The sequence below is a fragment of the Epargyreus clarus genome, unplaced genomic scaffold (assembly GCF_041222505.1).
Source record: "Epargyreus clarus isolate Ecla_fem2 unplaced genomic scaffold, WU_Ecla_fem_2.2 ptg000026l, whole genome shotgun sequence".
NCBI classification, from domain to species: Eukaryota; Metazoa; Arthropoda; class Insecta; order Lepidoptera; family Hesperiidae; genus Epargyreus; species Epargyreus clarus.
The window spans coordinates 2,777,674-2,804,379 of record NW_027332233.1 but is presented as its reverse complement, the minus strand read 5'-3'; the positions used below and the strand labels follow the sequence as shown (position 1 = coordinate 2,804,379).

General features: G+C 38.7%; 1 protein-coding gene across 3 annotated transcripts in view; it reads left to right on the top strand.

Annotated features, from left to right (window-relative positions):
* Positions 1–26,706, top strand: part of Hecw (Hecw ubiquitin protein ligase) — a 124,965-nt gene that overhangs the window by 27,362 nt on the left and 70,897 nt on the right. For 2 of the 3 annotated variants that reach the window (XM_073087773.1, XM_073087776.1), the window contains 6 exons: positions 19,975–20,076; positions 20,195–22,363; positions 22,571–22,715; positions 23,050–23,224; positions 23,713–23,898; positions 24,518–24,643. In XM_073087773.1, coding sequence (XP_072943874.1) covers positions 19,975–20,076; positions 20,195–22,363; positions 22,571–22,715; positions 23,050–23,224; positions 23,713–23,898; positions 24,518–24,643 — 2,903 coding nt within the window. The remainder of the gene's footprint in view (positions 1–19,974; positions 20,077–20,194; positions 22,364–22,570; positions 22,716–23,049; positions 23,225–23,712; positions 23,899–24,517; positions 24,644–26,706) is intronic. The other variant, XM_073087775.1, reaches the window with a different exon arrangement.

The following is a 26,706-nucleotide window of genomic DNA, read 5'->3' as shown; positions in this document are numbered from 1 at the left end:
TGCCCTCCCCGCGCCCGCTGCGACAGGATACTCTCCCTTGCTGTGTGCTATGCTGTACGTCCGATCAGCTTCTTTTTAGAATCTGTCGCGCAGCAAAAAGACCACGCGCAATCGTAATTCACCGGATGCACTAACGAGTGTAATTTTTTAAGGCACCAAGCGGCATTCGTTTGTTTTTGTTTAAGTTCGTTTCCGTTAGGACTGTCTACATCTTCTATACATGTATATGGTATAGTTACGGTTATGTAACATGATAAAGATGTAGGTTCCTTAACTCCAAATATGTTCGATATAGGTAACTTTCTTAACTTATGAACAGTTTGTTTGCACAACATATATGTGTGTTCTATACAAAACACACATAAACAGCCAACGTAGCTTTTGATGTATCGCTGAATAGAGATGTGCCGTGCGTCGCGACTCTCAATCCTTTGACATGTAGTTTATGTACTTGCAATACTAAAACCTGCTATCTACAAAGCGCTAATAAGCTTCAAATACATACTTGATATTTTAAGAACGGTTGCATTAACCATGAGTGATTGTAATTCTTAGGCGGAAGGAAATAAGCAATAAAACTGGCTGAGAAGAGCCGTCATATTTCGGACGTGCATTGTTGGCAATTGTTCATGATTTGCGTATGTAAATCGATGGAGTTTAGTTGAGCTGGCGTAACGGTATTTTCGCCGGTATATGGCAGGAAGTCGGATGCTATAAACACACTTTCAGCCGTATAACCAAAACTATCGCTTGCCTATAACGATTTTGCTTTGGCAATGAGTAAGATTTCAGTCTGTACAGGTGGTAGAGTTCGATTCCTTAGTTTAATTTTAACGTAAACTCAAAATATTTTGTGGGGTACGATTAAAATTATGTTATGATTTCTGTATGTATGTATTGATGTATATGTAGATCAAAAAAATTATTTTCATATTTTTATAGAGCGCGTCTAAAGTACCTAAGTACTACTTCAAAAATTCTCCCCAAAGTCAACCCCTGAAACCATATATCAACTTGATCAGTCGTGTCGATCCATTTGTCGAGAAGCTTATAAGCGCCATAAACCCACTAGTTAAGGGTGACTCCTTAATTACTGCGGACCCACGTTCTTAGCATTTATGAGTGTTTATAGTTGGGTATATTTGTTGGCGCACTTCCGTTTCAATCGCATAATTAACAGATATGCATGTCAGCTTTTAAAATACTCCTGAAAAGTTTTCAGATTATTGTAGACCACCAAATTTTCATAATTACGTACACAGAAAGGTCCCGAAAAACAACGTTAACACAGCAAGCTAAAATGAAGTTAAAGACCGAATGTCCCAGAAACATGAATAAATATTTACCAAAGTCGAATCTTTATAAAAACCAATCACATCAAACTCTTTTTCGTGGAATTCACAATGAATGCAAACGTAAACAATGTAAATATAAACGACGATCAAAATATACTGGTCGTAAATAAGGATATTATCGGCGCCGGAGAGATTTACAACTTACGACTTTTTGCAAAATGACGGTATAAACAGTTGTTTAAAAAATCTTCCTGATGAGACCGGTTCTGTAAATGACGGCGTTAGCTTATAACGTCGACGCGAAGAAGCGAAAACCGCGGGCGATAATTACTTGTCGTGTCATTGATGGAGTTTTTACGGCCTCTGACGTTCATTCATGTTTTCTGCCAGTCTAGCGATATATAAAGTGGCTAATTTATAACGCGGTTAGATTTTTTTGTTTTAGACAATAGTTAGTTCCTTGAGCACGTTTATTTAATTTATATTTATTTTGCGGGCTGTATAATCTTTTTTTTTCCTTGTGACACCTGTCTCTTATAGAAATTAGTTACTGACAGACATTTAGTTTTCGTATCCCTACCTAAATGTTTTCACAATTTACAAAGTTCGTAAATAGTACTGCTTCCATACATAAAACCCACACGCTCATAAGTACGTCCCACTCTAAGCATCATAAAAGTATACTCTCTAGTAAGATCGGTGTTTACGAGTAATATCGCCTGTCACCTAGGAGCGTAGGACTTGATAGTCCTATTCTAAGTATTTGAAGTTAACATAATCGACAACAAATTCCTTGGACCTCTCGAATAGCTCCAATACGTATGGAACGCTGTCACACCCACGGCGTGCCTTATCAATCACGAAGGATCGATCGAATGGGATCAATAAGTGCGGTGAGTGGTGGGCGATCGGTCGTCGAACTGCGCGGGCGCGGGCTGCCGGTGGTGCGCTCTAATTCAATTTGACGACAACCCACTGAACACGGGACAGCAATCCGCTACGCCGTCGACTATGTAACACTCAACCGGTATTAAAACCGCTCTATACTAGATTAGTTTCTACCAGAAAGTAATTTCGAAACCATATTGTATCATTATCCTCTTTGTTATCGCTTGATTTAGCACCTCCGTCTTATACCATCCGTTAAGACGCCGTAAAATTTGACGCGAAGTGTTAAATAAGCAGCGTTTTGTGTCGGGCGTTTCACATTTCATGGGATTTAATTCCGCCGTTGAACGATAGCCCTTGTGCGAGTCAAAATTACCTGGAAAATGTTTAATGCTTCTATTTTCTTTTTCTCGAGTCTGCCTATTGTGTTGTGTTACTGATAATTTTGTCCGTGCGGACCGGATCTGCAAGGATGGGTCGAGTCACCTTGAATGCCGGATGCCGACATTCTGACGGAGGAGCTATCGGCCGTCAATCGTGTGAGCGTCTCGCCATATATTATGGTCGTCTGTCTGTTTGTCTTTGTAGCTGCGAGAGCCGTTTTTATTTTACGACCATCGACGTCCGCTCCGTGAGACCTCAGCCAAGGTCAACTTATAGCCTATTGAACATTGTATTGATTCGAATTAATATTTCTTTCGTCTGTCTTTTTATAACAAGTAAATCCATTTATACGAGACGAAGTGGTCAAAGGAAGAGCATGTCTTTAGGTCCGCAGCGGAAACAGATCAGACGTGGGCGACGCCTACGAAGTGCGCGAGTGACCGCTCTCAGCTCGTAGGCACAACCGACACCGTGTGACAAATTAAATTTGATTATCTATTTCTGTAACTGCTCGAATGATCTCGCTTCAAATTATTTTGTTGTTTGTTCCAGGTAATGGTGGTCATTAACATCGTCACGATCATCTCAAGGTTACATGACTGTATCTGTAAGCAACCAACTCCAATTATCTTTATTTGCCTAATTGCCGATCATGTTTACTGATTAGTCAAACCGCGATGCATTTCATAAATGTTTACATTGCAAGATGATAAGTCATTAACTGAGATCAAGGTTATCGACTATATAGAACTACTCAGAACTAGTAACACAATCTTTCTTGACAGTTCAAAAGCAATTGCGCCCGATATCTAAGTGGCACGCGCAACAGTTCAATTTGTAACACTACTACTTATTTCCGCATCCGCTATTGTACTGTCCACTGCAATTTAATCATCTCTTCAAGTGACAAGATGTATTAGGGCAGTTTTACGATCGCTGTGAACAAGCAGACCATTAAAACCTCTCCCACTTTAAATATAAAGTCTAAAATTGGATGAATTTGGCAGTTCCTTTGATGTAGAACGGGAATATCGACAAAGACGGATGTCCGGTGCCGGTCAGGATTCGTTTCACACGCATCGGCTCCTCGGATTGCGTCAAATAAAGACAATATCAGTTCAAATTATAATTCAACGATCTTTATAAATATCAGAAAAGAAGCTTTATACTTATTCCTGATATATCTGCTTTCCGTTCTTTAAATTCGGGATTAAAATGATACATTGCGGCCTTTGATATATGTATTTGCTACCAGCAAAATAATGTTTACACAAAGAATAAAGTCTTTTATGTCGTAGAAAACCGGGATATGAGCGTGGCTAAGAATCCTTCCGGTCCTTTTGATATCTGTGCAAAGCGGCGTACATGCATTTCAAAGGGCTGGTGTGTTTGTGCCGGGTCTTATGTAAACATTATTTGTTGCTTGGGTGTTATTCCGCTTTTTTTAATTTCCCTGCAACGTCCGTTCTGATATTATTAAGCAGTCGGAAGTAGTTAGCTGGTTATATAGGAATTGACATGACTCCTTGTTTTTCTAACTCGAAAAGAAACAAAACTTTTTCGTAAAAAAATGTACCTAATTTGTACTATATTTAAATTTTGCTAATTCAAACATTTTTTGTTGCGCTATAATGGCGTTAAATTTTACTAAGAATTATGATAAGATTAAATTTGCTATTTTCTTCGCGAACAATTGTTATTCGGTCGATTATCCCTCATTACTTACGGGAAGAGTCTCAGCTATAACTATAATAATTTCCACAAACATTTGGATCGCGACCAGGGAAGCTAGTACCGTTAGAGCCGTTGGTTCGGTATTCGGGCGCGGATGCGCGGGCGCTTTGCATACAATGCCCATAGTGGCCGGCGCTTGCGCAACTGCGGTCATCGGGCCGGATGTGACGCGGCCGTGCCAAATTGTGCGCCTCGATGTCTGTGCTCAATTACCAAATGCGTATCACAACCGTTTTGTGGCAATTTAAATTATGCTATCAGGGATTTGAACAATTACTTTACCTACTGTTCGAATAAAATCTTGTGTCTTAGCTAAATTCCATTGAATAAGGTTTCCCTGGATATTTTTCTTAATTTTCTATAGCTGTGATCATGTTTATTGATTCCAACATTTTTCATGTCCCATTGCTGATCCGGCGTCGATATACGAATATTGGACACGCGGCTACAAATCATATATCTTGTTTGTATGATAATTTATGTATCATTTTCCGTTCATGATATAGTTCCATTAGAAGAAAAAATATTGTAACCAGATCGGCAACTGGTTTATTGCGAAAGCATTATATCACGCATATTGAAATCGATACAGATCATCGACGTGTGACTGACTATACACCAGATTCGGTCTCACGTTTCATTGGAATCATAATGTAAGGTTTCCGAACTTTCTGACTCATACTTAAGTGATAATCAAACATGACATTACAAACGTTTTACGACTTACCGGGCAGTAAAGTTTACATTTGTCTTTTTGGAAGGAAGGAAAATTTATTTTAGTACAAAGAATGTAACGTACGTCATTGAGACTGATATTTTGATACAAACGGATCTACGTCACGGACGTGAAGACTAAGCTATGTAAGGAAGCTATGAACTAATCGTTTAATTAAGAAGGTCAGCCTTGAAACGGCCATTCGATACAATAAGTACACTTGTGCTCCATTCATTGGACATACCGGTGCTTGGCTTCCGGCCGCTGCCCATTTGTAAATTCGAACAATGGCCAGAGTACGCTAGGTCGTCCTTGGAATTGTAGCGCGTGATTACTCGGCCTTCCTGTCAACAGGACAGTTTATGGCCGTTTGCGAGAAATTAATTATATTTAAATAAAATTAAATAAATGAAGCATACGTGAAGAGTTCATCACGCCAAGGGTTCCAGCTTCGTATATAGATTTCCAGTATGTTTCGGTATTCTATTGTATATATGTGTAACGCACTAGCCATATTTTTACATTAAATCCTTTTACAAAAAATGTAACATTTCCAAATCTCAACATTTCTCTTCAAGCTTTTAGAAGAATAGACCTTTAAATATATCTTCACGTTGTAAAACGTTAAAGATACTCTAATGTCATCAATACGAGACAAATGTACGGATATATTCAAATGTTCTTCTGCGACAGAGATGTAGTCGTATTGGAGTGAAATACTACTCCTTGAACCCGTCGCACGAAGAGGCAAATGGCAGGTTTATGTGCATTGTAGGCATGGTTCTGATATACGAGTAGGTACTGTCAGTCAAAACCATTTATATTCCTATATCCATATTTGTTTTTAGAAATAGTTAACCATTATAACAAAATTAATTAACCGACATATAACCCTAAATAACCAAACGAATATGAGAACAAGATGAAGCGAACTAATTCAATATATCAAAACAAGTGCGTTTGTTGATCTCTACATTAAACTACCAATTCCATATTTCTAACTACTCGTACTTCCGATACCGATATAAGATACCAGTTTTCCATATCAGAATGAAAACTAAATATCGGCGACGTAACAGTTTTCAAATAAAACAACCATATGTAGAGCGTTGCGTGCCGCTCGTCGATTCTGTCACACCAAATTACCTTCGGATGTCGCGAAGAATTCTGTCCCTGCAACACGTGTTGTCGTCTTGTCGTGTAAGGATTTTGTTAGTTATTGACGTCAATAAAATAAGCGAGTTATCTGATGATACGACAAACGATTTGCCTTCTTGTAAGTTGAGTTTTCTATTATTTATCCGTGGGTAGTTTAAATAGACTAGGTTTTTATTCATGATTTATAAACGGTTTTTATTCATGTCACTTGCGTTTTCTTGTATCAATCCGTGAGGACTACGATGTACTGAATTATTTTAAAGAAATTCTTAAAGTTGTCAAAAATCGATATATTCGATGAAACGATATTCGATTTGTCAGTATCATGCATGTTGATTTGTCCTCTGCTAGTATTAATCCATGAGACGTTGGACTTTCGAAACTTAGCACAAAAGTAACCAAAAATCAATAAATTCCTTAAATGTTAGTTCGATATTCATTTTGTTATAACTATTACTTAATATTGACCTTACTGAAACCTCTTATAACAATAGGGTCTGTAGGTAAGCCACAAGGCCCACTTCACTCCATTCAATTACGTGGAGGGGCCGCTGTCTATAGTGTGACACTTATCACTCACTTGCCCCACCACCCCACTTTATCACGCCTCATCTATACTTCTTAATGTACTCGTATATTGTGTTATTAATATAAGTGATAAGCTTTTAACTAAATTAAAATTATTAATCGATATACATGATTTGCTTTTGATATATTGTTTAATAAATCGTCGTTAGTTGTTGACTGTTAATTTTGTCATTTCCCGTTTATGTTAATCGCCTGTCAATATTATGATTGACTATAAAATTTACATTTTTCATTTCTATATGTTACATAGTATATTAATGATTTATAATCATTATCACTGGGATTCTCCGTCGTGAGTGCCGTGTCTGCACACAAAGTCAAAACAACCAAAATCAGAACATAAGTCTTATTTCGCCATTTATATGCATAGCTGGGTATTGAACCCGGATTAATTTGTGCGATGTGGTGACTAGTGCGCCATGACCCATCAATGTAAGTAACAAATGCTACAATGTATGTGTCATGTCAGCAACTTCGACGTAAGTTTAATTGCAAACCAAAGGCGAGTGTGCGTGGGAACGCACGATGCGCTGCACCACGACTGCAACCCGTTAGTGTAGACGCAGCTCGACGGCTGAGATACGAGCTTCCGCGGCGCGTGGGAATACGCAACTCGTCCAATAACGAATGCGTGAAAACGCAATTTTCACTATTCAATCGATTAGCACGTGTTTCTGCATCGCTGGGAGCGGTTCTGGTGAGAACTTTTCCATTCACTGCTTGTTTATTTCAAATAAGTTTAATCTATAGTAATCAAACATGATATAACAGTACTTATGGATATCCAAATGTTAAAATAAATTACAAATACAATCAGAATACTATATAATTATTGTTAGCAAAATGTTCCACCAATGTTTCAAATGGTTGCATAAAAGTAGCAAAATCTTCCACATACGTCGTACACTGACGCCCTCGGCTTGTTTGCAACATATTGACGAGCGAGACGTATCTTGAATATCAATATTCTTAGTCTCTAGTTATTTATATATCACATTACTTTATGTACGTTCGAAAGCAATTGCATGTGAAACGCAATATCTCAACGAGAATAATGATTGTGCAAGAGTTCTTTTACAATCTGGATAAACTACTAACAGAGGGGCATTCACACGAGCCAATTAACAGAACAAAAAGGGAGTCGTCAGATTTTCACACGACTACGCAATTCGACGGAAGCGAGTTGCAAAAAGATTTAGTTCTCGTGCATAGACAACGAAATAGCGAGCGGCACTTATCATGTGTGAATTCAACGCTCCAGTTCCAACTGCAGCATAACCGTTACCCGAGCCGGTCTGAATGTGAGACTTCGCAGCAAATTTGTATTTCTTATCTCCACTCCGCGTACTGAATATTGCAGTGCGTTAGTCATTCCAATACAATATATGTTAATTTACACCGACAGCTACGGGCATCGGAAGAGTAAATTGTCGGCTAAAATCGCTGTAGTTAAAAGGGTCTATGCGTTGGCCACCCAAGCCGGTTCGCTCAGACTTTCCGCAAATAAAATTGAAATCCAATTAGCTGTGTTGTGCTTGTTTAATCATAACCGGTAAATAACCCTGACGTTAAACTCACTATCATAGGCCATTAAGGATAGGAGCATTTTACTTTATAACATTTTATGGATGCTAAACAACTCGTTTAGGTTGATCGTTATGTAGCTTTCAACATTTATTGCAACTTTCCTACAAAGACAAATACCGTATACACATTCAGCCGCTGGTTGAAAAAACCCTGAGGAAATTTCTCGAAAGCAAGTAGATACATAGAATAAAATGCCAGTCGAAGTTAGATCCTTGAAACGATATCCGTCAAGTCGCGGACCACAAACCGCCCAGCGAGATAAAGATTTATCCAGGAATGTGGAAGCGCGGACGGACCATGGGGCAAGGTACCTGTCGTTTTGTTTCTTTCTTAAATGACTAACGTGTTTTAGTATTCTTCGAATAGATGTGATGAATTAAGATAGTATAACATACCTCCATGTTGTTGATGATTAAGTCTTTAATCGTTATGAGGAGTTGTAAAGATTTCATAAAATTTAAGTACACTTTAAAATGTTTTAAATGGTTTGATCGGATCAGTCAACTTTCAAGTATTGAATTCAATTGAAAAAAAAATCAACACATATGACAATATAAACAACCAAAAATATTAAGTTTATCAAAAATACTAAAAATGTTAAGAAATTCTTACTTACTTAAGAACAGAGTGCCAATTATAAAACCTATTGTTGTATATTCTCACTGTAAGAATTAAATTACTGAAAATATAAAAGAGCCGCGTATAATGTTGCGATTTGCGAATTTTTTTGCACCATTGTTTGTATGCAGCGCTTATTTCTCACGTCGATACGATTCTGTACCAAAATTCAAAATATCGTTCCGAACGGCTGAGTATCTGTGTGAACGCAGAGGAAACAATAACACGAGGCGGAAATCCTTAGAGATGACCTCTGACATTTGCCGAGAATCGTGGTCAATGGCAACCACTCCTTTATATTTAACTTTAATGTCTGTAACTAACTATATTGTTTGTAGGTATGTGTGTGAGAGTAGTTGTTTTTCGGTGTAGCGATACAGGAAGTGCGTGCGAGAATTCGATTCGTCGATATTATAATCGGCTGTACTTCATACGTAGTGACCTTTGGTACGCACTTTCGTCGTGCCAAAATTATTGCTTTCCGATCGTTAACGGTATGTCTGTGTATTAAATGGAAAGAGTTCCGTTGGGTAATGGTTTCATTATCAGCCCGTTACTGTCCCAGGGCTGGGCAGGGATCTCCTCTTTAGGCCATAGTCTACCGCGCAGGCCAAATGCGGATTTATTAACTTCACACCCCCTTGAGACCTTTTTTTAGAACTCTCAGGCGGGCAGGATTCCTCACTATGTTTTCCGTCACCTTCTGAGCAAGCGATAATTAATTCCTAATAAGCACACGACTACCGAAATGCATCTATTTTGAACCTCCGGTTTGAGGACTGACTTCTCTTTCACTAGGCTCTAACTACTTTTTTGATAATTATATACTTTGAGCTAAATATCTTCCATGTGCTTTACTCTATTTGTTACTCGCGAGTCGCGTAGTTTGACCACCCGTTTGGGGCATTTTGTATTCATTCCGCAGTCGTCGAGGTCGTTCGTCCCGGTTCTTGTCTGATGGCACTTATTCCTCGGCATGCCGCTAGCGGAATCCTGATTCTGTTTGCGTATTAGTATTAGCACATTAAAAGCAAAACGTTCCGTGAATTTTTATTTTATAGAACATAGTAAATCTTGTTTGTAGAGAATGCACTTCATCAATAAACATCAGGATATTGTCGATACGTAATTTATTGTTTGTTGTTTTTATTTTTTTGTAAAAATTATATGTATAGTATTACGAAGTTAAATATTGATCTCGTCGACGTCAATCTTATTTATCGTCATAAACAGGTAGGTATCTTATAAAATATCGTAGGAGAAGATTTATGTATTTAACAATCTAAAATTAACGTGGATAGTTACGCTAATGGAAAGAAGGATTAATTGCTAACAGATCATCATTAGATGCGAAGATTTTCGCCGGCAACGATCTCATGAAACCTGTGAAATTTTACGCATAGTCTTTATATAGATGAAGTGACATTTGCTTAAAATATAAGGTATTGTATTTTGAGTGGCATATTTTTTATATGTAGAGTGATAAGTAGGCGAGATATGTGTCGCGGAACCTAAACAATTTATAATGGCAAAGGCGTAGTGGTGGGCTCGCGGTGCATGCCGATCGTGAGGCCTACGTGACCAGGAATGGATTCAGGCGAGGCTAGGAGACTAACTACTATTAACAACCTTACTCTACACATTTGAATAGCTAGTTACGAATACCGCAAATAAAATATATCATACGATTATTTTGACAGCATCACACAATAACGATAAGAAACTGCTGAGAGGAGAAAATCAATTATGTAAGATATATCTAACGCTTTCGCTAAGTCAGCCCGTTAAGGAAGGTTGTTGGAGCATAGAAGCACTCAAGACTCCTGATTAATGACGCAGATAAAGCCGTGGCTAAAAGTTATCTAGTAAATTTTATCATTTAAATGCTGCTCATAATCGCACTTTCAAATACAAGCGTATGCTTGACCTTTGTATTTTATTTGCGTGCATTATCCATTAGAGCCACTTCGAGGCACAATTTGCATAATTGCATATTGCACATATGCATGAAGCGGAACTGTTGATGTCCTGTTTCTTCTGTACGTAAATATAAATGTACGTAATAATATGTCTACTTATATGCGACTAGCAATAGTGAAATAGCGATGTAATACCAAGGTTTATTTCTAGCTAGGTTCAATCTACCTAATAAGGCCCCGTCAATACTTACATACATTGAATTTGGCAGAAACAGATTAGACAAAATCGTATTTTTCTGTACAGTATTTTTGAAGGCACGGCCTTTGTCTGTGCAGCTCTGTTACAAATTAATATAAATTAGTTAATACTCATTGTATAGGAGAATACGATTTTCCTTGCTGCTAGTTTAACACGCCCTGCCTGTAAATGTAAATGCACCCGAAATGTGTGCAGACCTTACACTTCGGCAAGTAGGTACTTAAGAAACATCAACGTAATTTTGATGTGATGGCTGATTATTACAACCGAAACAAGTTTGTTCAAATGTTAACAGCTTTTCTTGCTGTACTTAAAATTCACATGTCCAATGCCATCAAGACGTGTTCCAACGCAGGGAATCCACTGAATTCGAATCAAGCGGCTTCCAATTAGCAGCTTGTTCAGTGTTTTTGGATCATTTCATCGACTGATGGCTTTGTAGGCAGCCAATTATTTTTGCGGCCTCATTCTTACTGTACGCCTCATTGTATGCTGCAGGTAAAATGTCCGTGGGAGCGTATTGACTCGTTTGTGAACATTATGGCTAGTGTAACCAACTGTCACGTTTAACCGGAGATAAACGATTGATTTGTAGACAGTGGCGAATTGCAATGTTTTCCTTGATATCCTTTTCTTTAATTGTTTTCATAATAAACTTTTGACCATCAGTTACCCAATGCTTTTAAAATTACTTATTATATTGAAAGGACAAGCTAGAGAAGCCAATAAATATGTCAACCGTTAACTTCTTGTAACTATTGTAGATTGCTAGATGAGGTGACTTTCAAATACGTAACAATAAAAATTCTTCTCGATAGGTACTTTGAAAAGTGTTCGAATTCTTTAAATGTCCTTGTTTACGAAAAACGTTTGGAGTCCCTATTCATGAGTGTTGTGACCGCTCGGCATGCGACAGGTTGGCGGATGTAGGTGTCCGCAAATATTAGGTCTTGCCTAATCCTCTACCCATAGACGTATTTGCCTTATTACCTAATCGACCAGTAAACCTCGTACTTTATTTTCCACTCGTTAAAATTCATATTGACCATGTTGTCCGTGGGTGTAAGTCGGCTATTTATATTTGAGGTCTCGGTAATTTATACTGCTTTTAGTTTGCCAATTTGGGCTACCACAAAATTAAAATCCTATTTATATAATCTAAGGACAAGTTACATTTAGGATTCCTATATATACCTTACATGCTAATAGGTAATAATGATGAAGGGCAAACGATAGGCGTTTGCAATTCATTTAATAATTACGTATAAATAAAATCATTAACATACTTTATTATTAAAACGCCTATCGCCTTATTTCGCATAGCATTTCACATTATTTTCATTTTATTTTTCCCATCAAGAATTTACGAGCCATATTGTTGAGGCATCAAATTAACGACAGCATTATGACTGCGGAGATGAGCGTCAACGCGCCGGGATTATCTTTGACGGGGGATTAATAAAATGTCACCTCTAAAATATTTTCGTAACAATGCATTCCCGTGAGTTCAACGACACCTAGCGGAGACGGTATTATTTATGACTATGACACGGGTAATCTGAAACACGCGGTTGCGGCGAGGCTGAGGTCGCGATCGATGCGCGTGCGCAATATGAATGGACCTCCCTCCACTCGCCGGTCTCCACGATCAATGGAGCGCACGTGGCTATCGATACTATGTAGATTGGATTGCAGTGACGCTCAATGGTTATCGAATCTGCAATGAAAATACCGATTTAATTAGGTTAGGTCGTAATCAATTTGTATCGCTTTTTATAATGTAAACAAAACGTAATCAATTTACTGTTGTGTTATTAAAATAAACAAATCGTGCTACAATCAATGACCTGTAAAAAGATTAGATCCCTTATAACCATGAAAATCCCTTTATATCCTTGAAATATACGATTTTGGTTTGAACAATTTGATGTGTGTACATTAATAGATACCTTACAATAACCTTCCTATATGCATATTACATATCAATACCTAACCGACTCGAATCATTGAGCGATATGTAAATTTAAGAGGAAAATCGTTAAGGAAAACGAAAGTGCGTCGCAAAATGCACGAACCGCCAATAGGTATCGTTATTTCGTAACGCAGTGGAATCGGAGCATCAAGCGGGCGCCGACATGGCATCGTGAATTATCAGCAGCCGGTCACTGATAATTGACAGTTAAATGCCCTATTACAGCTGGATGTAATTGAGTGGCCGACAGACATGATACCCGATGTGGCTCGCGCGGCGCCGCCCACGTGCGCCCGCGCACCCGATCGCCGCATTCAGTCTCAATGAGATCCGAGTTTATTTTTCTTTCACTGTAATGATAGTAAAGCTTTCGCAGTCGTTTGGGCAATAAATAAGAATAAAATTCTAGGAGTATTTCCAGCTCACGTATACTGGGATTAATGAATGGACCTAAATAACTTCTATTGGCTCTATAAATACGAGAACGTATTGTATGTTTATTTTCGCTATAATTCTTCAAGTCGGATTTTCATATGCAATTTTTCCGCCTCAGAAACTCATTAACTTCGCCTAACCTCGATGTTCGTATTGGCACCTCCGTAGATGTGTACTATAGCGATATAGCGATACTATAGCGATTCTTTTATAAGGTAAACAAGGCCTCAAAAGTGGATCAAGCCTACAGACGGTGAATGAAATATTGTTCGCGCCGTATAAAACCACAGGTGAAAAGCCAGAGCCGCACTCTTTTGGATTTTGTGAGAAATAAACCGTTCCAAATAATTTCTCTTGCTAATAATAGGTAGAGTTATTGGTATACCATACTAGTGTACGACATGAAAGGTGATAACGAACGACTCCTTCGTTTTCCTAAACGGGAAACCAGTGCCGACAAGCATGGGTATGGCGACCGTACGGGCAAGGTGTTGCGACCATATTGGGAATATCTTATCTGTTACGCTAATTGCTTAATACAGTATATTGCAAAAGGTAAATTCTAGAGCAGTCATGTTTTACTGCGCCATGGGAGGAGTCGATTTGCATATTTGGCACGTGCCGGTCTTCACTCAGGAAGTGGTCGAGCAACGTTTAAAGAAATACTCGTATTTACCGCAAAGTAGGTTATATAACTGTTGTATGTTAGTTCTAACATTAGTATTGCCATTTGTGCGCATTTTTTTATTTTGTTATTTCATTAACTTTTATGTAATATTATTATTTGAAGACGGTAGAGTTCTTTGTGGTTTGACTCCGTAGGCATCGCCGCCACACCTATTTCTTCTTGATAACAACAGTGTTAAGCACCGCTTTATACCGGTTAGAAGGGTGTGGTAATTGACATACTTATCTGAGGCAATCTAACTTAGTCCTTAGGGGTGGCATCCGTAGCCGAACTGAGGTACGAGTAGAACTCTTATCTGCGGTTGATTACAGATGTCTACACAGTCGTTTGCTACGTCTATAAAATAAAGAAGCTATGCACCTGTTTTTAATCACTTTACCTAATCGCAACGTATAACAATAATATTACGTTTGCGGTTAAAGACAATATGGGCGTGTACATTCTTAATGAATCACTATGTGGCCTGATCGCAGCGGATCTCACCGTGTGTGTACGCGCACTCTAGAATTACGATTAGCTGTTAATGACTCACGCCAATCATTTTATATAATAACTCATGCACGATTTACATACTTGACTTGTGGAAAAAATCGCCAAGGATCTCTTAGGATCGGTGACTGACTTCTTGGAAACATTCTCGATCACGTGGAAGTGAAGCAATTATGTGGCGTGTTTGTGTGTGATATTCATACTAATTCTTACTTATCTTAACAATCCGATTTAGGAAACGAACGCTAAGCTTCTAATACTATTGTATTCCTATTCGGCAATCGCATTTGAATTCGTCGAGAGACTTAAATTACTCCTAATGCATTCTATTATGATTTATGATATGGCACGATTGTGCTATCACACTTAATGTCGTTAGTGCAGCTTAACCTAACAAGTCAAATGAATTCAAGCACGACGCTCGTCAGTGTCGCTTTACGTGGGAGGCGAGGTTTATGCCCCATCGATCATCATTCACTAAAGGAAAGTGTCAACTCGGACTGTTATCTCTGTAGGTGCAAATGGGCACTAAGTTTCGTATTTAACTTTCAATATCCGGTGCGATTTGTTCCCGGGGAATTTTAAGTGGTCTATGCTCGTAAAATTAACCGGTCGGGCTATTAATGGCTGTGGGATGAATGAGAGTGGCATTTTAAAAAGCATTTACATGCACACCGCATTAAAGGGTTGGAACGGAGAATGCACTTGTTTGTTGCGGGAGTACGGGCTGATAAAGAGTTGAAAGGGCATGCAGTCCACCTGGCATGAATGTGGCGGCGTTGTTATTGCACCTTGTGAATATTCCACAGACCTGTATTTGTTTGAATATTCGCACCTCACTTTAATATGAATAACGATTTCCTCTAGTGTCGTTGTATAAGGCAAGCAAAGTCGTGTTTGGTAGAAGTTATTACGTGGTTTTAATGAAATATAAAATCTCACACTCCACTTAAAACAACTTAACTGCTACAACTACAAAAAGTTGTAAGACTCCATAAGTCTTTAATAGGCGTTAACTACCAATATTTTTATTCAGGTCATCGGCCTCGGTTGTATTAATAGACTCTATTATTTATGCAATATCGGTAACAATGTTAACGTCTTAAAGCCCATTTCATTAACCTAATTACCTATTTTCAATTTTGGTATCTACAGTTGTCTCTTTGTTTACCACCATTTTTCCTTCCCTTCACTGATCAATCATCGTTCATTTGGGGTTGTAAACCACAAGTTGGATGTCAGTTAATCGTGTGAAAGCCGCTTACCCAGTTCACTCGCACGTCATCGGCTCCTAACAACGTCGTGAAACTGTCAAATCGTCACTTTGGTAATGGGGGTCTGTCATCGGCTCGACCCCCTTAAACTCTCGTTTCCGTCCATCGAAATGCTATTTCGAGACGGATGTACCCAAGTGCTGGAATAATGCCGTCTCTGGATGGATTAACCGATCTCTCCGACAGATGGTTTAATGGCGATTAAAAAACACGTGATGTGTTGAGTGTATTGAATTTGTAGTTGTAGTTATTATAATAGCGATAGGAATAAAGTTATGACATTTTTTTCGAGATAAGAAAATAAAGATAAAATTTTATAGTGAGTCTAAGATTTTTTGTAGTAGAAATGTTTATATCTCTTGTCCACGAAGAAACGATTCAATCAAGATTCTAGTTTTTGCGAGACGTTGAAACGTAAAATAGCCAGGATGTTTTACAAGCCTGCGCTGTTCCCCGCTGATCTAAGAATGATGTTAAGGTAAAATATATAGCCAATCAACGAGTTAATAGCCTCTACACACTGCAGGGGGTCGGTGCAGCTGAAGGGTTTTTAAATGGCTTGTTAAAGTAAAATATGCTTGCCAGGTTATAATAAATTTGATTTTAACGAAGTCATGCTCATTCACGATATATTTTTTTCTTGTAATTAGATATAGTTTTATGCGTTTTGTTTTCTTACAAACTGAAGCTTTTTAACTTACGGTATTTGTTTAAGTACAAATGATGAAGGTATCGACAGCTGCCACTGTTTACTCTCGTTAAGGATACGAGGTGTGGATGACGTCAAAGACAGTGATCTCGTGTGAAACGGAGGGGGCCACTTAAAAAGATATCAAGCTCGCTACAAAAAACACTAAAACAGTGAATCGTAGGCGTTACAACGAGTGGGGGTCGAAATGACCGTAGTTTAGTTTAACTACGAACTTCCGCTGCATGACGGGTTAGGACGCGTGACACATTGTTTGATCGCATGCGTTTTATAATTACCGTAGCGCATCAACGAGCGCTCTTTATGGGGTTAAGTGAATTGTGAATGGGTATTCAATTGACAGGTACCAGTATATGATTACGTGTTACCCAGTTGTTTTATTTAAATCAACCAGCGTTAAAACTTTGCAACGTAATTTCTGTAGCACAAATATATTGCGCACTTTCGTTGAGATGAATAATTCTATGAGGAAAAGATAAATTTAAGATTCAAATTCAGAGAAATGCGTGATAAACATGATTTATTCGCTGTCTTTCTTGGTATTGTTATGATAGTAAATGCGTGTTTTTTCGACGTGTGAAATAAACAGGAAAAATGTTAACTTAGGGTTTTTCTGCTTTATACAACCCAATTGGAGACGTAGAAAACATCTTAAATATTTCCTAGTGTATGGTAAATACTCAAATCCTAGATAGTAGATAAGATATAAAATTATCATAAAAGTGGAAAAAAATAGTACTATTACACATGCAACATAAGTCGTAAATATTAATTCTTCCATATATCGTCGCCGGCGGAATCTTGACGTTCGCTATCTCATTGTAACGACAATAATAAATAGGTATGCATTTAACAACGTTGTGTTGTCTAATTATGCTAAGAAGTTAGTTATGTCTCGTGCTCTTAATCGTGCGTTAAGAAAGTTCACTATATTTATCCTCGTTGTTAATTATGTATCACCACAAAGGCAACCCAACCCCCACTTCGGAGAAGCAGACGGCGCTCGTACGTTATTTATCGCAAATCCCGCGGAAGCGTGTCAGTTGATCTCTGTCTATCTCCGCGCGGCGCGACATTTGTACCGTATCCTGCGGACGGAAGCGTGCGGATGTTGCGTCACCACCGGAAATAGACGCCCTCTGTGTCAGCGCTTGTCGTCACTACCACCACTGACTGTCGACGTGGTACTGACTAATCGATCTGCTCCGAGGAGGCGGGGCTTCTAAGACGACGGGAATCTGTTTTGTAGATTATACCGAATTAGTTGCCGCATACCTTAATACAATAAATCATGTATAATCTGAAACTTTACTAAGAGTAAAGCAATGGCTTAGCATGATCTGAAGGAGTATCAAATCAAATGAAATGAAATGAAATGAAATCAAATCAATTTTTTTTATTAAAAATAGGTTCTTACAGGGCACTTTTTGAAAGCCAATACAACTACCACCACTTCACAAGGTGTTTCGTTATGGAGAAGAAGCGGCGAATGGGACTCCATAACACACATCTTTTTAAAAAAAATAATTGTTTCATACAATGGCTCTTAACCAAGTGGTAGATACATGTGGAGCCAGAGCTGCTTCAGACCACACCGTTTTATCAGTCAAATAATCACTTAGCCTATAGTACGCTTTTTCACATAGCGTTTGTTTAATGTCAAGTTTAAACTTTTTTATGTGAGATTCAAGATGTGGTCGGGTATTTTATTGTAGAAGCGAATACAGTTACCCATGAAAGATCTAGCCACCTTACATAATCTATATTTATTTATTGATAATTTATTTCTATTTCTAGTATTAAAGTTATCATGGAAGACGATCAATTTCAATCATATTTAAATAACATACATAGAACCACTTCAAGCGATCAGTAAAATTGTTCTTACATGTGTTATTTTCTGTCTCGACAAATTTCTTCCTCCTGCTCGTTCTTATCTCATCTATAATTTATAAAGATAAACCTCTGTAAGTATGATCTTAACGACGCAGAGGAAATGAGTGTCATTAAACAAATTTTTCAGATCGCAAACGTGCTTAAGACTTCGAATGACGTTAAGGAATTGTGTAAATAGTCAGAAAAAGTAATGGGCTCGATTGATAATACTTGGGCGACCGTAGGAATCATTATCTCTGAACAGAACAGAGTAAATTCTGACTATTTATTTCATTTACTCCAACAACAACAACAGTTGTTTTTAAATAGCGTATTGATATCAATTTACCTATTTTTAAGCTCGTATTTTTATTTACTTACCATAAAACATTAAAAGCCCCTTTTTTGATATTCATCTGTCTAGCTAGCTATCTATTTGGCTAGTTTTTTCACGCTTGCACCTATTTTCATCAAGTTTTTGAGAAGATGGACTTTTTAGGGAGTAACGTAAACTAACGTAGATACAAAGGAAGTAAATCGTTGGAATACTTGAGGAAGCAAAGATGGAAGCTTTGTAATAAGCTTAATTGTATACCTTCTTCCATTCCTTAACGCTAGGTGCTCTAAATAAAGTGATGTTTGACGTAAGCGTTCGATATTTACGATGCGATCGAACACTTAATCAACGGCAGGAAGATGTTAACCGTGTGCTCGTATTTTAATCCAATCAAAATATGGTAATGGTCGAGGGCTCGCAGCGAGTCCACTCGCGGAATCAATTTGCCCCTGCGCAATTTATAGCCATGTTTCCCCAATTAACTGGCAATTCGGTGGCTTCGATTATTTCGCATAAAATGTACGGGCGCGCGGACTCCCGCATCCGGTGATTACCGCCGGCGCATAATTTGTGATGCGCCCGCGCCGAGCCGTCCGTCCTACGCCTCGATTTTTGTTAGATAAAAAACGGAAGGGTTCGTCGCAGCCTGCCCGCCGAAACTGAAATGAAGCTCTCTTGTAGTTTGTTTTTTAACATACAGTCTTTTGCACCTGTGCGAGCTTTATTTCTCATTTTGGTATCCGTCCCTCCTAAATGAGGTTTTGCCAGAATTGCCAGTTAGTTTTAGTTGTTACTTTCATTTCTGTTATACCTATACAAGTTTAATGTTTCCGCTTCATGTTAATACTTCTTTATGTAAATAATCAGTTTACCTTTTGCAGTCAAACAAAATTATACAATCGTTGTTTTTAAATTTTAAAATTTTAATCCCGAGGGCAGTGTCGTTATAAATTACGTTTACGCTTAAACATTTAAGCTTTTTTATAAGTCTCCAATAACGTGCACTTAATTTGTTTTAATACCAATTAATTAGGTTATTAATTTTTACAGGGACTACGAGCACCGCTGGCGTCGGCGGGCGCGTGCCGACGGGCGGATGTGCCACTGGCAACATAATGTGGCTGCTTGATGAGCACAATCAGCCTTATGAAGGTACTTTGATATCCGTTGCATCTGTTATAATTTATCTCAGATCCTAATTGCACACATTCTCAGTCGATGTTTACTTTTATTGGTCATATAGTTAATCAGAAATCGTTTAATGTTTCAGATTGCGAGCAGTTGATTTGTTTTCGCTACTACAATGGCGAGAGTGATGAGTGTGTCGCCGAGTCACCTACTTTACCTGCGAAGTTTAGCCTCAAGAAAGCTATAGCTGCTGATTTCAAAAAGTTCCCTTTGCGACTCAAAGAAGGCATCTCAAGAAAAAGGAGTGGCGATCAAGTTTCGCCATTCTCCTACAACAATGAGAGCTTCGAAATGAACTCTGAAAACTCGCTAAGGGTCGAACTCGTTTCCGGAACCAGTCAGGACATCAAACATCTAAGCGAAAATGTTAACAAATGCTCAATTAGTAATTTAGAAAGTAAAGGGAACAGTTCGAATCTCGAACAAATAAAATGTGATCCTAGCAAATCTCTAGTTAGTAATTTATTTAATGAATCTCAATCTGTAAATAGTGAGTCTCATTGTGTTATAGATTCAAAACCGACGTCGTCGGGTGTAAAGAAGAAGTGCCCTCCGCCCGTTGATACCGGTGGCGGACAGGCTTTAAATGGTGTGAAAAAGAAATCTAAACACAATTTTGGTTTGGAATCTCCTACCTCGCCAGATACTGAGTATTATAAAATATGGTCCCCAAAGAATCCTTGTAAAATAATGAAATTTGTGTATGATGTTGAAGGTGCTAATGTTCCAAGTGATGCGGAAAAATCTCCGGTGCCACCCCTCCCTCCAAGACAATCGCACAAACCCTTAGAGAGAATGCACGCTTTATCTCCGCCGCAGGTACCGAGGCATAGAAAACCCAAAAAACTAACTAAGCCTGAAGATGCGTTTGCATTTGAATTAATAGATACAGATGAACACTTTTTTTCTGACAGCAACATTACACATTCAGCTGAATTAGCAAAAGTATTGAATAATTTTACACCTGGGGAATTTTATAATAACGGCGAGATACCCGCGACCACGGCAGCAAGTTTATTTAAGTTTTTAGAACGTGTTAATGTAGCTCCGCTTGCAACACCAGAAACGGATGGCAGCTTATGTGAATCTACAATATCTTCAGTAAAAGTACCTAAATTAAATGATGACAGAAAATTAAACGATGTACCTGAAAATTCGCCTAGTGTTAGTAATAAAAATATTATGTTTATTAAGGATATAGGGCCCGATAATTATATAACCACAACATTTGCAAGAAAGGACAAAGAGGTCGATTCGAGTGATAGTGTTGATGGTTTTCATTTAACACCAAACCATGCAAAATCTGAAGAAAAAGCTCAGAACACGTTTTTGAACGATATAAGTACACAATTGGATTTCGAAGATGATAACAGAAACCAAGTCGAAGAAAAGGAAATTACTGTTTTAAAAAGCCATAAGCCGCTTACAAGGCAAAGTTCAAGCCGAGCTAATACGCCTACCATGATGACTGCTTTTTTAAATTCAACACAAATCGAAACTCCAAACAGAGAAGCAGAAAATAATAGTTCAAATGCTCCAAGTTCTTGTAATTCATCACCTTCAATTTCGCCAGTAGATGACAGCAATAAAATGCTTCCCAGCGTAGGTACTATGATAATGAACCGAAAATATTCATGTGAAAATTCTACACCAAAACATTCTAGCCTGCCTAGGCATTTATTAAAAAATCTTGGTTGCGAAAGTACCCCTACCCATTCGCCACAAAGAACGCCAAACATGTCTGCGAGAAATAATCCAGAAAGTCCGATTAGGCCGCACCCACGGGTTTTGACCCGGGTCGCAGCTTTAGCGGGTGCGACTATGCCGCAGTGTCCTCCAACACCTACTCATCACGCACGCAGGCCTCGTCCCATGCCGCCAGCAGATCTACACCCGCCACCCATCCAGAACCCAGATGGTAGAGAACACGAGAATTTCGAAATGGTGGAATTCACAAGTGAACTGAGAACATCCGAGATTAGGTCGCCGAACCTTGAATTTGTTAATAGCAATCATTTTACTATTGTACACGCTGGGCCGCCGGAGGATGTAGTGCTAAGGAGACCCCAGATGGTAGACGAGAGTGACGATAACGATAACGCAGTAGCCTCGCCGACGCCCCTGAGGCACATGGCGGGGATAAGGTTACCGTCGATACCGGAAAGAGCGTCGAGACAGATGGCGTTAACTGGTGATTTTCCTGCCAATATGATTGGAGGCATAATCGAGTGTGAAGAACCATTGCCTGCTGGTGAGTCTGTCATTATATATACAATTAAATAACATACATTTATCGTTTTTTGATTTAGAAATGTTCGTTTTGTAATATGAACAGTCCTTTTTATTTTTTTATATATTTGATTATATGAGTTAATAGCGGAAAGAGCTCGACCGATTTTGACATGATTATAACGTACATAAAAAATGATACCATTACAGTTCTTGTTTCGGTTTTCAGGATGGGAAGCCCGCATGGACAGTCACGGACGCGTATTTTACATCGACCACATCAACAGAACGACCACGTGGCAGCGGCCCGGCGTTAACGGAACGACTCCCAGATCACCGGCGCCTGAAATACAACGGCGGCAATTAGACAGAAGGTATAAACAACATTTATTATAGTTGGTTTCGATACATAGAAAATCTTATTAAACCAAAAATGTCTAAATGAATTGACAAAAATATATGACATATTTGGTGCCCATAATTAATAAATTAAATAATAATTATATAAATTTAACAATGGTTTGGTAGCTCTACCATTACTACGTCTATTAATAGGATGAAGTAGTTCTTGCATTTCGGTGGAATGTGTCGGATGCCGGCTGACTTACATATAAGACAACGCATTTAAACTTTACTTATAAAAGTATAGTAAGAGTTTAAATACGTTGTTGTAACTACTTATAAAAGAGTTTTACCACTTGTTTCCAGATACCAGTCGATCCGTCGCACGATGACGCGCACGCAGCTGGACGAGGAGGAGCGCGGCGCGAGCGCGTCCCCGCCGCCCGCCGCCGGCGGCTCGCGCGCCGCGCCGCACGCGCCGCACCCCGCCGCCGAGTTCCTCGCGCGCCCCGACTTCTACTCCATCCTGCACATGAACCAGGTAACTGTCGAACTTTGTCTTATAAGGTGGAACCCGTTGTGGTTCGACAGCGGCGATACCACCGCCACACCTATTTCTGCCTAATAACATCATGGTTTGAAAAGGAGACATACTTATCCGAGGCATTCCGGCTTAGTTCTGAGAGGTAGGGATCTGGGATTGACTACAGATGTCCAAGATGACCACACCACGCATACAGTATACGGTTAAAATTTAAAATAGAAGCTTGCAAAAGGGCTATATTTGCCTTTGCAACACACACACATTGCTTGCTTTTGAAATCAATATAATGCATTTTTTTGTGACGTGAACTTTTAAATGCTTTTTAAAATCATAGTCGGTGTAAATGTGACAGATTAAAATATCAATTGCTACCTACTGTTGCAAATCCAGGGTTTTATACGTGAGATATAGTACCACGACACCGTAATTCGTTACTTAATTTATTTATTTCACTCATCAATTAACCAAATTCAATTAATTTGCAGGAAGCATCAAGCCTATACAACTGCAACTCGACCCTCAAGCACATGATATCGAAAATCCGCCGGGACACGTCCTCGTTCGAGCGCTACCAGCACAACCGCGACCTGGTGGCGCTCGTCAACATGTTCAGCGAGAGCGACCGCGACCTGCCTCTGGGATGGGACACCAAGCTCGACAGGAATGGGAAGGTGAGTTGTGGAAAATTGAGCTTAAAGTGTCTCATACAAAACGACTACGGCGGTAGTGGGTACACGTTACACAAGAAATTGTAATATGTTTATTTTGTACGAATATTAAATCAGTGATTATTGAGCGAGGCAGTGACAAGAAACAATTTGTGCGCTTTTCATCTGTAAGTCATTTATTCTTTAGTGAATAATTGCCATATTACAGCCAGGTTACCTTACCTATTATTTGTTTAATAAGGAAACTAAAGATTAGGCTCAAACGGGACTCAAACGGGACTAACTAACACTAACCTTACTTTACCTTACTTATAGGCAAGTACAACACTTTTTCGATCTCGAGCTCTTAACCTCTTGAGGTGGCTTCATAATAAACCTAAGTGGCAAATTTATTGCTATTTAAGTGATTATTATTACTTAATGTAACTAATCACAGTTCCCAAAGCTGTTACTTCCTATCTAACTCATACACGTATTTTTTATACACTATGTTACTTAAACTCTCTATCATATTTATACGTATTATTTCAATCACACGACCCATTTTATTAATACGTCTACTATTACTATTACGTTCTATCTGTCGTCTACTAACCCCCACTAACCGCTCGGGCGGCCGCAGCGTTTCTTCGTGGACCACGTGATGCGGCGCACGACGTTCATCGACCCGCGGCTGCCGCGCGCGCCGCAGGCCGGCCCCTTCTCGCCGCTGTTGCCGCAGCGCCGCCGCCCCGTGCTGCCCGACCAGGTCCCGGCTCTTGTTCTCGGTGGCGTTTGTTGTTGATTGTGTGTGTGCTTGGGGAGTCCAATGGTGGTGAAACGATTTTTGTTTCATTTGGATATTGGTACGGAAAATAAATTCGAAACGTTTGATCATAATAATATGTACACTAATATTATAAAACCGATTACATTGTTCGTTTGAACACACTAATCTCTTGAAATAATAGTCAGATTTAAAATAAAGCCTTTTTATAATTTATTCAAATTTATTTCAAGTTCCTTATACATAACAATGTTGTTGTATTTGACATTAAAAATATGTTCTGAAAATATTTTTTTCCCCAATATTTTTTGTCTTTCGTGTCACATGTGTTTATGTATAATGTATTGGACTCCTTTAGTATACACTTAAAAAGCTATTTAGCACGCATGGTGTGATTTTTTATTTTAGCATTTTACATGGATATTGGCGGATTTCGATGGGGCAAACGCATGATTTCATTTTATATGCACTCGTAGGCAAATTTTAATTTCATATTTTGTGTTTCAGCTTATTTTTTAATTGTAGATAACATGTTTTGTTTTTTTTGTTGTAGTTAATTTTTAGCAATATTTTTTGTGTGTGTGGTACTTTTATAGGTATTTGTATTAGTATTGTTTATTTTGTGACTTATTATTGTTAAAAAATATTAGTATTTTATGAAATATTAATAACAATATTTAATGAAATAAATAATTTCGATTAACAATAGTATTTTTTTCAGTGACAATTTGTTTTGCAAAAGCAAAATTAATTTAATTTATATTCTTTGGAAAGATAAGCATTATAGTTTTGGCGCAGTGAATTTTTCGTTCCAAACGTTTTTATTACATGTGAAAATAAATTCGTAGTTGTAAAAGCTAGTTGCTATGATGAAAAGGCTAGTTACTTGCTATGATTTATTTATCCACATTCAATGAGATTATGACAATACAAAATAGAGATAGATTGAGTACACGCGTCGCGGTAGACAGTTAATTGCGTACTGAGGTAAATTGCTTATGACGACCGCGCGCGGGACCCAAAATGCTGACAAAACACTAATTATTATATGTACGGTATTAGCCCGTACATGCTCCCGGGGGAGAAAAAATAAGATAAACAATAATAATTATGAAAATAAGTTCGTTTCAAGTTTTATAGCGTAACGCATTAAATCACTCAAACACCGATTTTCGATGATCGGGTACGGTACCGCGATCTTGTTTAGTGCACACACACTGATCACACGATACACTCGGAATGTCGGTACCCCTGCTTCGAGAGGTAGCCCTGAAAGTCGTTGGGGCTGTCGGTTGGCGCTGGACCGATGTGTTCGGTCGCCGCTCGACGACAGCTTCCTGCTCCGAAGGCGTGTGCTGCAACGCATCAGCTCCAGCGACTTGCCATCTGCGTCGTACACGTCTCGATAACAATGCCGCTCCCACAATGCCTACCACCACGAACATCACATAGATGGCAACGTAGTGGTGAATATCATGGACAGATACGTCCACAAAATCTGCTTGTCTTTGAATATTGCGGATGCTCTTGTCGATTTTGTCCAATTCTCCCTTTCTAAGTTCGATGTCACGATCTTTCAAGTTGAGCAATGGAATAGATAAATTAAAAAGACGATTTATCGGCGGTACATCCGTGACGATCACCTCAGGTCGTAAATGTAAAACGTTCGATTGTTCCATTTTGTGTGAGTACATAAGAATGTCGTCTGTCTTTATCATACAGTTGTCTGAGCTTGATGTTACTATGCCTGCTCCAGCTAGTTGATAAGGCGTAACTTGATCTACTCCGCAATGAACTCGTACGGTGCATTGATTACAACAAAAGTACAAGTAGGTATTTAAGCTATTCAAACTGACCCACCTGTTGTTACACGGAACTGTTAGTAATCGACACGACGTCCTTGCTGCGTCTGCAGTCTCGCATAAGTCGTAATCGCCTCTCAGCTGATAAATAGGGAACTGAGGATAACATAAATACGTGTCGGATTCCTGTCGAAGACATTTGCTGAGTTGCTGCTCGGAAACAGGAATGTACGTATCTTTTCG